Source organism: Leucopleurus acutus (assembly GCF_964270905.1).
Source record: "Leucopleurus acutus genome assembly, chromosome: 2".
NCBI classification, from domain to species: Eukaryota; Metazoa; Chordata; class Mammalia; order Artiodactyla; family Delphinidae; genus Leucopleurus; species Leucopleurus acutus.
In genome coordinates, this window is record NC_139143.1 from 170,755,849 (window position 1) to 170,771,256 (window position 15,408).

The 15,408-nt window shown below is 54.6% G+C and overlaps 2 protein-coding genes across 3 annotated transcripts in view; one reads left to right on the forward strand and one right to left on the reverse strand.

The window, feature by feature from the left end:
• Positions 1–15,168, reverse strand: part of PTPRU (protein tyrosine phosphatase receptor type U) — an 82,189-nt gene extending 67,021 nt beyond the window's left edge. For both annotated transcript variants that reach the window (XM_082863758.1, XM_082863757.1), the window contains exon 1: positions 15,014–15,168. In XM_082863758.1, coding sequence (XP_082719884.1) covers positions 15,014–15,086 — 73 coding nt within the window. In that variant the 5' untranslated portion in view covers positions 15,087–15,168. The remainder of the gene's footprint in view (positions 1–15,013) is intronic.
• MECR (mitochondrial trans-2-enoyl-CoA reductase) overlaps positions 12,967–15,408 on the forward strand; it is a 38,298-nt gene continuing 35,856 nt past the window's right edge. The window contains exon 1 of the mRNA XM_082864157.1: positions 12,967–13,221. The gene's annotated coding sequence lies outside the window, so the exon portion shown is untranslated. The remainder of the gene's footprint in view (positions 13,222–15,408) is intronic.

A 15,408-nucleotide genomic window follows, 5' to 3' on the forward strand; every position in this document is an offset into this window, starting at 1 on the left:
ATCTCTGGGGCCAGGTTCTCCAAGGTGAGCCCCACCCTCACCTGCTCCCCAGCTCACCCTGGGATGGGAACAATCAGCCCTCCTGGATCCTGGGAAAAGCCCCATCACCTCCAGTCTGGATGGCTCAGGAGCTAGGAGTCCCAACGCCAAGTCCCCACTTCTACTAGAGACTCAACCCCTGCTAGGGCCGTCAGCCCAGGGGAGAAAAAAATAGACCAGACTTTGTATTGAGAGCAAGAACGGTCAGAGAATACCTCTCGACTCCATCAACACAGACGTGGGCACAGACATGCACACACACATCAACGCCATCACAAGAGCACTGCCACTTACCACCATGACCCCCTGTGCCACTGATTCCTCATAATAACTCACAAGCTCAGTACTATTATTATTCCCATTTTACAGATGGACACCGAGGCACAGAGAGATGAGGTGGCTTGCTCAAGGCCACATCTTAAGTCCCAGAAGCTGGGATTTATACCACCTATCTTTTTTTTTTTTCATCTTTATTGGAGTATAATTGCTTTACAATGGTATGTTAGTTTCTGCTTTATAACAAAGTGAATCAGTTATACATATACATATGTTCCCATATCTCTTCCCTTGCGTCTCCCTCCCTCCCACCCTCCCTATCCCACCCCTCTAGGTGGTCACAAAGCACCGAGCTGATCTACCTGTGCTATGCGGCTGCTTCCCACTAGCTATCTATTTTACGTTTGGTAGTGTATATATGTCCATGCCACTCTCTCACTTTGTCACAGTTTACCCTTCCCCCTCCCCATATCCTCAAGTCTATTCTCTAGTAGGTCTGTGTCTTTATTCCCGTCTTACCCCTAGGTTCTTCATGACATCTTTTTTTCTTAGATTCCATATATATGTGTTAGCATATGGTATTTGTCTTTCTCTTTCTGACTTACTTCACTCTGAATGACAGACTCTAGGTCCATTCACCTCACTACAAATAACTCAGTTTCGTTTCTTTTTATGGCTGAGTAATATTGCATTGTATATATGTGCCACATCTTCTTTATCCATTCATCCGATGATGGACACTTAGGTTGCTTCCATCTCCTGGCTATTGTAAATAGAGCTGCCATGAACATTTTGGTACATGACTCTTTTTGAATTTTGGTTTTCTCAGGGTATATGCCCAGTAGTGGGATTGCTGGGTCATATGGTAGTTCTATTTGCAGTTTTTTAAGGAACCTCCATACTGTTCTCCATAGTGGCTGTACCAATTCACATTCCCACCAGTAGTGCAATAGTGTTCCCTTTTCTCCACACCCTCGCCAGCATTTATTGTTTCTAGATTTTTTGATGATGGCCATTCTGACCGGTGTGAGATGATATCTCATTGTAGTTTTGATTTGCATTTCTCTAATGATTAATGATGTTGAGTATTCTTTCATGTGTTTGTTGGCAATCTGTATATCTTCTTTGGAGAACTGTCTATTTAGGTCTTCTGCCCATTTTTGGATTGGGTTGTTTGTTTATTTGTTATTGAGCTGCATGAGCTGCTTGTAAATTTTGGAGATTAATCCTTTGTCAGTTGCTTCATTTGCAAATATTTTCTCCCATTCTGAGGGTTGTCTTTTCGTCTTGTTTATGGTTTCCTTCGCTGTGCAAAAGCTTTTAAGTTTCATTAGGTCCCATTTGTTTATTTTTGTTTTTATTTCCATTTCTCTAGGAGGTGGATCAAAAAGGATCTTGCTGTCATTTATGTCATAGAGTGTTCTGCCTATGTTTTCCTCTAACAGTTTGATAGTTTCTGGCCTTACATTTAGGTCTTTAATCCATTTTGAGCTTATTTTTGTGTATGGTGTTAGGGAGTGTTCTAATCGCGTACTTTTACATGTACCTGTCCAGTTTTCCCAGCGCCACTTATTGAATAGGCTGTCCTTTCTCCACTGTACATTCCTGCCTCCTTTATCAAAGATAAGGTGACCATATGTGTGTGGCTTTATCTCTGGGCTTTCTATCCTGTTCCATTGATCTATATTTCTGTTTTTGTGCCAGTACCATACTGTCTTGATTACTGTAGCTTTGTACTATAGTCTGAAGTCAGGGAGCCTGATTCCTCCAGCTCTGTTTTTCGTTCTCAAGATTGCTTTGGTTATTTGGGGTCTTTTGTGTTTCCATACAAATTGTGAAATTTTTTTGTTCTAGTTCTGTGAAAAATGCCAGTGGTAGTTTGATAGGGATTGCATTGAATCTGTAGATTGCTTTGGGTAGTAGAGTCATTTTCACAATGTTGATTCTTCCAATCCAAGAACATGGTATATCTCTCCACCTATTTGTATCATCTTTAATTTCTTTCATCAGCGTCTTATAATTTTCTGCAAACAGGTCTTTTGTCTCCTTGGGTAGGTTTATTCCTAGATATTTTATTCTTTTTGTTGCAATGGTAAATGGGAGTGTTTTCTTAATTTCACTTTCAGATTTTTCATCATTAGTGTATAGGCATGCCAGAGATTTCTGTGCATTAATTTTGTATCCTGCTACTTTACCAAATTCATTGATTAGCTCTAGTAGTTTTCTGGTAGCGTCTTTAGGATTCTCTATGTATAGTATCATGTCATCTGCAAACAGTGACAGCTTTACTTCTTCTTTTCCGATTTGGATTCCTTTTATTTCCTTTTCTTCTCTGATTGCTGTGGCTATAACTTCCAAAACTATGTTGAATAAGACTGGTGAGAGTGGGCAACCTTGTCTTGTTCCTGATCTTAGTGGAAATTACACCACCTATCTTTATTCAAGGAGACTAGGCACAAACAAAGCAAGGCCCTGGTATTCTGTTGGCCACATGTACAAATTCGGTTCCACTCATTGGACATTCATTCACTGACAGTACAAAGCAGGCCCCAGGTTGGCACTAGTAGAGGCACAAGAATGGTTAAGACTCTGCTCTGCCCTCAAGGACCTCCTAGTCTGAGTGGAGGTAAGGGAATGAGACAAAGCAGAGAAGGGTCAAGGCCACAAGGGGAGTCCGGGGAGGAGGGTGGGTACAGGGGGAAGGCTTCCTGGAGGTGGGTGCATCTGAGCAGAGGGATGGAAGGATAGGTACCATTCTGGCCAGTAAAGATGGAGAGAGGGGCATCTGAGGTAAAGGGCCCAGCAGGAGCGAAGGAAGGTAGTGAGTAACACAGTTGGTCCAGGGCCCAGAGAGGAGCCCAGACTGGCCAAACAATGGTAGATAAGATGGGAGGGAAGGAGGCTGAGGCCAGATCACAGACAGCCAAGTGCCAGGGTGAGAAGTCCAGCCTCATTTTAAGGGGGGAAACCATATTAGGTATTTGAGCAGAGAAGCACCTGGATTCAGATGAGACAAGTGACACATCCTATAAGCCATGAGGAGGGCAGGTGGCTTCTCCAGACAGCACTGTAGGATCAGAAGTGGGACAAGTCATCAAGGGGTCTGGAGTCAGATGTCAGGAACTGGTGAGGAAGGGGCCTCAAGTCCCCATCCTGGATGCAAATGGCACGCGCTCCAATCACACCGACAGAGATGCACAACACACACAGACACACACAGAGTGTTCACATACACACTCTCCCCCCAGCCTCGTCTAAGCCTTGGGGACACAGTCAGCTGGGCTGGGGACAGGGAGAAAATCAGACCCCTCCGTGGGTACGCCATCTCTGCCAGGGCCTCCCTGAGAGGGTAGGCTGAATCAACCCAGGACCCCCAGCAGCTCCCCCAGACTCGGCTCAAACTGGCCCAGCTACATTCCTCAGCTAATCTTCACAATCTGGCAGGCGGTTGCCTGAGCAACCGTCAGCCACAATTTGGGAAGGCAGGATGATGGTTTATCCACATCCGGCTGGGCTCCGGATGGGGTGATGTAAGGGGCAAAGCAACCTCTGCAGGAGGAGCCAGAGTGCGGGAGGGGGTCTCCCTGGAGTGAGGGTCTCCACCCCTCCATATGCTTGTACTTCCATATGCAGACCTGTGTGCATGTGTGTGTGTGTGTGTGTGTGCGTGCACGCGCACACGCGTGCATACACATGTACATGGCTGTGAGACTGATAGCCTGGTACTGACTTATGAGTACTCGACTGGGAGGCAGAAGGCCTGGATCTAATTCCTGCTGAGCCTCTAACTTCCTGTGTGACCCTGGGCAGGTGGCTTGTCCTCTCCGAAGCCCTGCTTCCTCACCTATGAAATGAGAATGGGGACCTTGGTGACCTCTAAGCTGTTCCACCTCTAGAATTCTGATCCCATTCGTGTGAGCATGTATGTGGGCAAGAATAACTTGAAGGCAGAGAGAGATACTATAGGGAAGAGGTGAGGGTGAGTGTGGCTCTCACAGTGTAGGTCCCTCAGGCACTGTGCTGTGAAGTTGTGGGTGTGTGGCTGTACGTTTATCTGCAGAGATATATGGGCACATTCAGCAGGAAGCATGTGCCTAAGGGGGAGGTGAGTGTACATGGCAGGTAGAGGGGAGTCGTGCGTGCGTGTGTGCGTGAGCGTGCACGCGTGTGCACGTGGGCACCACAAGCATGGAAGCACCAGACTTCCTCGCCACCAGACAGGGAATGGTGCTCTGTGCCAAGTGTGGCTGCCAGCCACCATCAGTGTTTTCCGAAGACCCTAGGTAAACAGAGGCTGTTTGCAATGAGATTTTTGTTCCCTTTGGTTTGTCAACAGAACATTCAGTTCCCAAGGGACGGCCCCAGGAGAAACAAAACTCCTCCCAACAGATTACAAATTTAGGGGCTGGCATCATACCTAACCCCTGGCATAGCCCCAACCCTTGCCTGGGGAACCCAAATACAACCCCAAGGATAACACTGGTCTATTTCATCATCTGAAGCCACACTCCCTTTCTAGGTAGCCCAACCCAACCCTAGAACCAACACAGGCTCACCCTTGGACATTCCTGCCCAACCCAGCCCCATCCCATGTTCTCCACCACAATACCAGCTCCATCTCAGGCCTGTCTAACCCCTACCTCCTCCCTTCTTGAGATCAGAGACTGTCTCTTAATGCCTTTGAGCCCCACCCCCAAGCCCCGTGTATAGTAGAACGCCAACAGTGGCTGGACTGATCAACCCCATGATCCCAGCTAGTCTGATCCAGGCTCAAGGACCATGACTCCAGCCCAGAGACCTGGCCCAGCCCACTTCACTGCTCTCCTGGCCCAGATCAACACAACCAGACCTTGGCTAGGGCTCCCCCGAGCTGCCCTCCAGAGCCCTGAATAATTGATGTGCAATTAACAAGGGCAGGGCTGGCAGCAGTATGCCCACCTTTTAATCACCCCACATTCAGCAGAGCTGCAACCACGAACACCCAGGGCCAGGCCACAGGGAGAGAAAGCTGAGCTGATATCCCCTACAGGAGCCAATACAGAATCCAGCGATGCCAACATCCCTCCATCTCTACTGAGAACAGAAGGAAGCCGACTACAGCAGGGGAAACTTCGGCCAGGCTCACTCCCCATCTCCCGGATCAATATGCCCAGCAAATCCCCAAGTTAGCAGCAGGGCTGCCATGTTGTTAGTGTAAGGGGAAGGCACAGGGCGGGGCCAGACTCCATACAGAGGCAATGGGCTGAACGGAGGGTTGTTCTTTGCAGAGGTACAGCGGGCAAAGGGTACACAGACCCCTGTAGTGCAGACACCGTGTGTCATATAAAAACACAGTGCAGCGTAGAGAGGCAGAGGGCTGTGAGCGAACACATACAGTGCAAAGATCTGGACTTTCTAACGGTCCCGTGGCAAGAGAGGGCTACGTGGCTGCGGTGTGGTGTGTTTCGGGTGCAATGCAGCAGCTCCACTGTACAGAGGCGGAACGCAGTTATACAATGCAGGGGAGCAGAGAAGTGTACACAGACCCCCACACAACACCTGGCACAGCATGGCAGGACTGGTCGGTGCCATGATGCAGTGGAGAGGTGCCCCATCCATCGCGGCCACGACCCAGAGCTGCACAGAGGCACAGTGCAGCAGTGAGCACTTAGTGGTACATTGGGCTGGCGCTCAGCACCAAGGGATAGGTGTACGCAGGAACACCGAGGGGGTATGTCCAAGCCTCACTAGGCTTGGCACATGGTTGGCGCTCCATGAATTCTCACTGAAAGGATGTCTAGTGGAGGCATGCAGAACATGCAGAGATATAGGGAAGAGAAAGACGTGGTGCAGTGCAGAAGGAATTGCTGGGTGCTCGATACAGTCCCAAGGAGTACAGTAAGCATAGACTGGAGAGCAGGGGTAGAAAGTGGCAACAAAATGAAATGTAGTAAAGACACCATGTGGAACAGGGAATTCAGTGCAAGAGCTCTGCATCTTGAAATCCAGTAGAACGCACACAACCCAACAGTGAACAGGTATAGTGCAGGGTAGAGGCCCAGGACAGTGACCGTGTACAGTGCACAGACGCAACACTGGCTACTTGCAAAGGTAATGCCGGCAAAAACCCACGCCAGTCCCGAGCCCAACAGAATGGCCTCAAGCTGCAGTGTAGCTACCGACTCCTCGGGCAGTGAGCAGTGGGGGCCAGAGGAACACTGTAGTGAGGCCACTTGAAGCAAAGATGCTGCTCAACTGGGGCTGCCAACAGAAACCTGGGGAAGGACACCAGCTGACACCTCAGTGGCCGTGCAGGGTGAGATAACCTAGAGGGTGGCGTTACAGCGGCAATGGTACAGTATGACGGGCTGGGCCAGGAGATGCACATCTCCAGTGCAGTGCAGTGAAGCGGTGGGACAGAAGTGCTGTGCCGGGCAAAGGGGCACTGTGTTTGTACAGCGCGACAGTGGACTGCAGACAGGCTGTGCCCGGCCATGCCCGATGCAGTGCAGATGCCCACTACAACAATGCAGTGCAGTACAGAGAGACCATGTGACGCAGATGCAGTGTCGTGGTAGCACGGCATCTGTTGGCACAGTGCAGTGGTGCGTTGCCAGGGACTATGCACAGTCCCAGGAGGGTCCACAAGCCCAACACAACATCATCATCCAGTAGAGTCACACAGCACAGAAGAGCCGCAAACACACAAATGGCAGCACAACTGCAGAACAGAGGCACAGCACAACGGGACAATGCGGGTGGAGCATACAGACACGCGGGAGAGTCCACACAGCCAATGTAATGTGGAATCTCACACAGCGCAGCCATGCAGCATAGGGCTGAGATGCAGTGCAGTGCAAGGATGCAATGCAGTGGCCCAGTCCTGAGATGATGGGTCCAGGACTCCCCAGAGAGCACACACCCAGAGCAGGCCGAGGCTTTGATGCAGAGCAGTTCTTAGTGTGAGGTGAAGACGTGGCACACTTCTCCCTATGATGCACTGGAGAGCAGGGGAGCCGGGACCGCCAGAAACCCTTGTGCCTACAGCTCTGCCTGGCTGGGCTGGCTACCCCATGGGTTGGGGGTGAGGCCTCATCTGCCCTGGGGGCTTCCCCCCACCTCACCTCCCACTCCCAGCATCTTCCACCCCAGGGACTCTCCAAGGGCACAGGATGAAGCCACTTCCACCCGTGGGGCAGACAGCCAGAACTGAGCACATTGTCCAGGTATTTCTATCTGAGCAGGGCCCCAGTACGCAGGCAGGGGAACAATGAATTCAGATTCTGCTGAAAAGCTTTTGGACAATTAAAGCACATCCCCTGGCCCCCAGCCCAGGGACAGGCAGTGTGGGGCAGGACAAGAGAGAGACGCAGAGGGAGACCTATTGGATTAGGCCCTGGCACAGGGTGGGCGGGAAGTGGACTGAACGGAGGGGAGGGGGGGAGAGGCGAGCCAGACCCAATGACCTGGATGGTCACTCCAGCGCTCCCAGCCACCATCACGCCTCCCAGGCCTCGGTTTCATCAGAAGCCAAGAGCAAACTTTTCTGAGCACACAGGGTGCTGCACACACACACACACCTTTAATAATAGTTTAGCAGATACAGTGCTTACTACAGGCCAGAACCTGTTCTAAACGATACACGTATGTATATAAAATATATCCTCATAGCAACCCCGTGCAGTGGGTTATCATCCCCATCCCCCATTATCATCCCCATCTCACAGATGAGAACACTAAAGGCCCAGAGAGGTCAAGTAACTTGCCCAAGGGTTACATGGCTAGCAGTGGTAGAGTGAGGATTTGAACCCAGATGGTGTGGCTCCCAAGTCCATGCTCTTCACCACCACACTCTAGGTACAAACACACAGGCACACACGCACAACCACATGGGTGTACACATACACACGTGCAAACACACACATAGACACATCCTGAGCAATGTATTTCCCAATCTCTCAGCTGAGACCCACCTGTCCTGTCCAGATAGGTTTCTGATACCTCCCAGTTGTCACCTCTTATCCCCCGTCAGCTGTCCCATATCCCCCTTCTATCCATCCCTCACCTGTCCCCCAACCCTCAGTTGTTCCCCCAACACCACCTGTCCCCTCATTCCCAGCTGTTCCCACCCCCCAGATATATCTTTATTGCAAGTAATCTCCCATCCCCCCCGTTGTCCCCCACCCCCAAGTTGTCACTCCACCCCCGCTGTGATCCTGCTCATCAAATATCTCCAACACCCCTTCCCAACTTCCCTATCCCAATCCTTCATCCTCTCCACCTATACTCAGCTCCCAAACCTCAGGGACCCCTCTAAGCCCCCCTTTTCTTCATCCCTTCAGATTCACCACCAGGTCCTGGGGGCTGCACCCTGGGAATCCACTCAAGACCTCCTGAGTCATCCAGTAACAGCTGCCTTCTGGGTTGTCAACCCCAGGGGTCCTCCCCAGCCATTCTTCAGGCAATGGCAGCCCCACCCAGGGCCAGCCAAGGGGGGACACCGGCCCCCAACCATGACTGCCCTCTGGAGCCCCAGCTCCACTCCCACTCCGAGCCTTCCCTGTGTACCCAGGGGTCCACATCGATGCAAACACTGAGTAGGCACATGCCATGTACAAGGCCCTGGCGACGGGAGATGACAATGACCCAGCCCAGCCCTTCCTCCCAGCCTAGTGGGGAAGGAGACGGAAAACACTGCCGCCCACTGACACATGTGCATGGTGGGAGAAACCTGGCCAGCCGTGTCGGTTGGCGTCTGGGAAGGCTTTCCTGGGGAAGTGACATCAGAGCTGGACTTCTGAAGGCTGAGCGAGTAGCCAGGCCTCCAGGAAGCAAGACGGGTGGGAGTGGTGTTCTCGGCAGAAGGCACAGCACATGCAAAGGCAGAGAGGCGTGAAAGGGCCTGGCAGGTTCTGGGACCAACATTGGCCTGGTGAGCCTGGATCATAAGGTGGACGTGGGGAGTGGGGTCAGGGGAGGAGAGGCATAAACATGAAGCTGTCATGGAAAGCAGAGGCGGGGTCATACGGGGCCTTATCTGCCATGTTAGGCTTTGGTCCCAGCGTGCTGGAGAGTCTGCAGCTTAGCACAAGGGAGGGGCAGGATCCTAGGCCTGCCTGTGAGGTCATTCAGATCCCGGGGTGGGAGAAGCACTAATGGCAGAATGGAGACCAAGGAGGGGGCTGCTGCAATCGTCCAGGCAAGAAATGATGCGGCTGGAGAGAAGGGGACATGGATTCAGCAAAACCTTCTTCAGGGGCCACTGAGAGGCCATCCACTCCTTGAGGTGTCCGGGCCTCACTAAAGATGCTGTAGGCCTTGCACCTCTAGACCATCACTGTCTATAGAATTTTTTGCTGTGATGGAAACGCTCTCTACCTTCACAGACTGACCAATTCCATAGCTACTAGCAACAGGCGACTCTCGAGGACTTGAAATCTGGCTGGTGAGACTGAGGGACCAAATGTTTATTTTAATGAACTGTAGCTAAGTGGCCACATGTAAGTGGCCACCATACTGAAGAGAGCAGGTAGAGAACATTTCCATCATTTTAGAAAGTTCTATTGGATAACACAGCTCTAGAATGACGAACCATAGAGAAGCAGAACCACTGGGGTCTCCTCCAGTGGCAGCACCCTGTGGCAGCTGTAGGGAGGTGAGAAGGCAAGCCCCAGGGAAGGCAGTGTCACAGGCTGAGCTGGTACAGCCCCAGTCCCTGGTCCATAGCTGCGCACGGTCACCGGGACACTCCCCACCCAAACATGCATATCCCTTTCCAGGAGACGCAGACACCTAAATATACAAATAGACACACAGACCACAGGGCACCCCACAGCCAAACTCACAAACACCTGGGTACTCCAATGCATGCGCACCCCACTGCTGGATACATAGATACCCCACACCCGGACACTTGGGTACCCACACCCAGACACCCAGGCAGCCTGGGCAGCCCCACAGCTGGACACAACACGGCTACACTCCCACACACCCATTAACCTGAGGACTCCCAGACACCTGGATACACCCACCTCCAGATCCAGAGACACTGGGATATCCTTATGTTGACACAACCAGTTCCTCCCACATCCTGGCACTGGGACACCCACACCCAGAACCTGAGACACCACCCACCCAAATAGCTCCACCCCCAAACTCCTGGAATCTGACGCTTGGATACCCAGACACCCCAGCATCAGGCTCCGCAGGTTCAGACCAGCTTGTCGCCTCCTTACTCCAAGTTCAGATCCTGCCACACAGGGTAACCAGATGGCTAGACTCCCTGAGAAGCCACACATGTGTCCTGTGCCCCAGGCTGCAATCATACCATCAGAACCACACACACACACACACACACACACACTCTGACTGCCCAGATGTCAGAATCACACCTGCACACACCTCAGCCTCCTCCCTGAACCCCACCTGCAGGGGTCAACACAGGGGGCAGCTCTCCTCCCTTCCTGGGCTCACAGGCAGCCAGGACAGAGGCTGAGACAGAGGACAGAGTCTGCCCTCCTGCCGCAGGGCCCTCCCCTCCTCCCCAGACGCTCAGACTGACAGTTGGGACTCGATGCCTCTCACCAACTGCCGAACCTCCAGCACAAAGAGCTGAGACCAGGGGCCGGACAGGCCCTGCCAGCTGCTGGGGGGCAAGGGCAGTGGGGGTGGGGCTCGGAGGACGGTGGCTGGGGGGAGGGGCTGGCAGGCAGAGAGTTGACCTCTCCAACTCACAGCTCCCAGACAACACTCTCTGCATGGCCTTTTCACACACACCATCCCCCAGCAGAATTTTCCAGATTCCTGGAGGGAAACCTATTATCTGTAATCTCTACTTTCAGTGGAGTCAGTGCGCCCCCATCTGGCATCTCCGGCTCAGAACCTGACCCACGGGACATCACTCATTCTTTCATGCTGGGTGTATTTACTCAGCAGGAGTGGGCCAGGCCTTGTACCTGGCACTAAAGATTCAGAAGGAAACTAAATACCCAGTCCCTGTCCCCACAGAGCTCATGTAAGGGGGAAACGACAAATAAACTGTAATTCCAATAATTACGGTGTTATGGAAAACCCTAATCAACCCCCACCCTCCCTTTTTGGGCTAGAAGGGGGAGTAACCAAGGAAGACTTCCGAGAGGAGGTGATGTCTAACCTAAAATCCTAAGGAGGAGCAGGAGATCACCCAGCAAAGAGGTGGAGTTAGAGAGTTCTGGGGAGAAAATATAGCTTGTGCAAAGGCCCAGAGAGGAGACGGCAGGAGTGGACATTTAGTGGGTATTAGTAAGTGGGTTAGACTGGCCACAGCATAGGATGCAAGGCAAGTAGTGCAAAGCTGATGGGACTGGACAGGCAGGCAAGGGTTAGAGCAGGCAAGAGGACATAGCGGGAGGGACTTAACCCAGGAGGTAATGGGGAGCCTTCAAAGGGTTTCAAACCAAGGTTTCAAACATGTGTTTTAGGAAGATCCCTTACACTATGGAGGGAGGGGTGGAGGAAGAGGCTGGAGCCTTCCTGCCTGTGAAAGATGGATGAGGATGGAGAGAAGGGGACAGATGAGAGAGATCCTGAGATGGCATAAAGGTAGGATGCATCAGGATGTAGGGAGAGCAGCTTGGAGGAGGGAGAGGGTTAAAAGACGAAGGAGGGCACAAGGTACCCCAGCAACTCTAACTAACCCAGCCCTGCATGAAAAGCCACCACCCACCCCATTCTAGCTTAGCTGATGAAGGCATGGAAGGATGGCAGCATGCCTGGAGCAAGCAGGGTGTCCCCTGGATCTTCCCTGACACCAGAGCTAGGACGGAGGCCGTCCAGGAGCTCAGCACCCACCCCCGGCTCTGGCCACTCACACATCTTCCTGCTGTGTCCCTCCCTCACCCCCAGGGAGAAGGGCCAGCTGCCCAGACAAGCCTTTATTGCCCAACCTGAAACCACTGGGCAGCCTCTCCCTCATTCCTGCTGTCCACAACTCCAGCAACCAAAAGGACAAAATGAGCTAGAACGCAGCAGAATAAATTACTGCCAGATTTGCATGGCTCAGAGATATCACCACCCACCCTTTGGGGGGAGGGAGACTCAGGAGGCCTTCAGGGAGCTGGGCTGACTCTAACCAACGTGGGGACAAGGGGAGATCACACCCCTTCTACTAAGGGCTTCTAAATTAAGCTCAACAGTAATAGCTACAGGTGCCAGGAACTGTAGAAGTGAAGTGACTTGCCCAAGGTCACAGGGACAGCATGTGGCAGAGACAGACTTGCACCCAGGTCCCTCTGGCTTCAAATCACAGTCTCTGGCTCTGTAGCAGTCCTCAAAACCATCTTTTGTTCCCTGGCACTCACAAACAGAGCTTTAGTTTACAATCTACCAAGTACCATACACCTTCATTATGAAGCCCATGGGGCAGATGAGGAAACGGCGGCCCCAAGAATGGAAGTAACCCACTCAAGACCTCACTCCCAAACCTCAGTCCTTGACAGTCTCCCCTACTGGCAGGAGCTAGGGCACCTGAGGGTTCTTGGAATCAAGATGATGGTGGCAGGGATGGGGGAGCATGTACCCTTGGTTTGATCTCAGGGTGGGGGAGGGGGACAAAGTTGCTGCAGGACAGGGGGAGGGATTGGGGGAGGATAAGGAGGGAGGCCGCCTTAGGCGTCCTCTCAGGCACCGAGCGGTCAAAGCTAAAGCTGTGCGCGATGGCCTGGGACCGCTGGGCCCGGCAGAGCTCAGAGCCAGTGGCCGGGGCGGCTGCAGGTGCCCAGGGAGCTCCGCCCGAGAGGCCGGAGGGAGCAGCGGGGCAGCGAACGCGATCGGGAGAGGCCAGTTCTCGGAGACCGGCCGCCTGAAGGAGTCTCTGGGGCCGACGTGCTTCTGCCCGTGTCTTGGCTCGGGTACCCGTCTGGGGCGTCTCCCCGTTACTCAGCGCCCCAGGTACCAGGCTGAAGCCGCCCAACTGGAGGGGCTAGGGGTGCTGAGGCCACCACCGGTAAGGGACCGGCCACCCCCGCCCCAGGGGAGGAATCGGGCGCAGCTCAGCAGAAGAGGGCCGCAGTCTGGGATCCCAGGCCTCAGGGTAGGATGGGGGGTTGGGAAGGGGGTGGACAGACACACCAACACACACACAGACTACACACGGTCCACAGCACACACGGGTACACAGACACAGCTTTAGATACACACATTCAGAAACGCTATCACACGTACAATTACACACACACACACACACACACACAACACAACCCAAAACACTCCAGACTCCAAAACACACCCAGAGACAGCGCGGTCATACAGCACACAGAAGCCCGGAGACACACGCTCACACACGTACACTCACTCACGGCCGTCCTGCCCGGCGGGGAGGCCGCACAAAGTTGCGGAGTCGACTGAGGGGGTGTCCCGGGAGACCCCTGCGTTCGCGGCGCCCCCAGCGCGCTACGGGAGGGGGCGCCGTCCGGCCGCCCAGAGCCAGGCCCGGCCCGCCCGGACTCACCCCCATCCAGCTGCCCTGGAGCAGCCACGGCCCGGCCCCACCCTCCCGCCGGCCTCGGCGCGCCCCGCGGCCCCCCGCGTCCGCCACCCCCCCGCGCCGGGCCCTCCCCAGTCCCGGGCCGGGCGCCCCGCAGCCCCGGCGCCGCCTCGGATCTGCCGCCAGCCAGCGCCGCGCCGAACTTGCGAAACAACAAACAGCCCGAAATGTCGGAGTCGGCGGCCGCCGGGCCCCCATCCCTCCCTGGCGAGCCTCAGGCCCGGCCCGACCCGGGAGGGGAGGGGAGGAAAAGGGAGGGGGCGCCGCCACGACAACTTGTTCCGGGCCCGCGCGCCCCACACGCACACCCGAGGGACACACACACACACACACACACACACACACCCTGTCACCGCCCCCTCGGGCGGCCCCGGGCCCCGTGCACACACTCAGCCACGGCCCAGGCGCGCACCACACTCGCAACATTCCCGGACACGCAGCCAGCACGCACGAACACACTCACATCCGTTCCAGACACGCTCCTACACACGCATTCCCGGCACATTTGGCATTCACTCGGACCCGCGCAGCCCCCCGGCGGCGCACACCACCAACCCCAGACACTCCCACACGTACACATTGCGCACACGGCGCACGGACACACACGTTCCGGACCCGTTCCCACGCCTTCACACACGTACACGGATCTCACAAGCACACACACCGCACACGCGTTCCCTGCTCCACACGCGGGCAGAATCCACAGACCACTCTTCGCCACACGCAGAACACAAACACACAAGCCATTCTCGGACACACAGCAAGAAACACTCCGGGCTAGGGCACACAAAATGCCCACAAATGCAGCACATTAACAGACACAACTCCTGCCACACAACCAAACTCAAAGGTACAAACAACAGGCACACAGTCCTACTTGGCCCCACACACACTACACAGTGGCAGAGACACAAGACACTCAGCGCACACCCCATGCCTCCTCGATGCACACAACATTCACCTCAACATACTCGTGGACACACAACACACACAGCACCTCTTCTTGCACATAACTCAGGACACACACCATTCGCAGGCACACAACACCCTGAGCACACGATCGCACATCCCACACTCAGACACACAGGGAGCAGGCTCGCAACGTCCGGTCACCCAACACTCCCACTTTCTTTCGAGCTACGCCACGGGCGCCGGGGGCTCCGCGGGGCAAGCTGGGTCCGACCGACTCGCGCTTACCTGCCGGAGTCTCGGTCTCGGGCGCGCAAAGCTGGAAGGTGAGCGCCAGGACGAGAGCCTGGGCGCGGGCCATGGTGCGCCGCAGCCTGCCCCGGGGGCCCGGCGCGGGGGGCGCAGCCGCCGGAGCCCGAGCCGGGCCCGAGGAGAGCCAGAGCCGGAGCGAAGCGGCGCGGCGCGGAGCGGGACTGGCGCCGAGTCCAGAGCGGGAGCCCAAGCAAGCGGGGCGCTGACGTCAGGCTCGGCCGCGCGTTCCTCGGTCTCGAGGCGCCCCCTGCTGGCAGCCGCGCGCGCCGCTGCCCGGTTCGGTGGCCCGCGGCCCTGATGCGCCCCTCCCCCACTCCAGGACCCCCTGGAGATCCCGGGCTGGGCCCGGACGCCCATCAGCCTCTGCACCC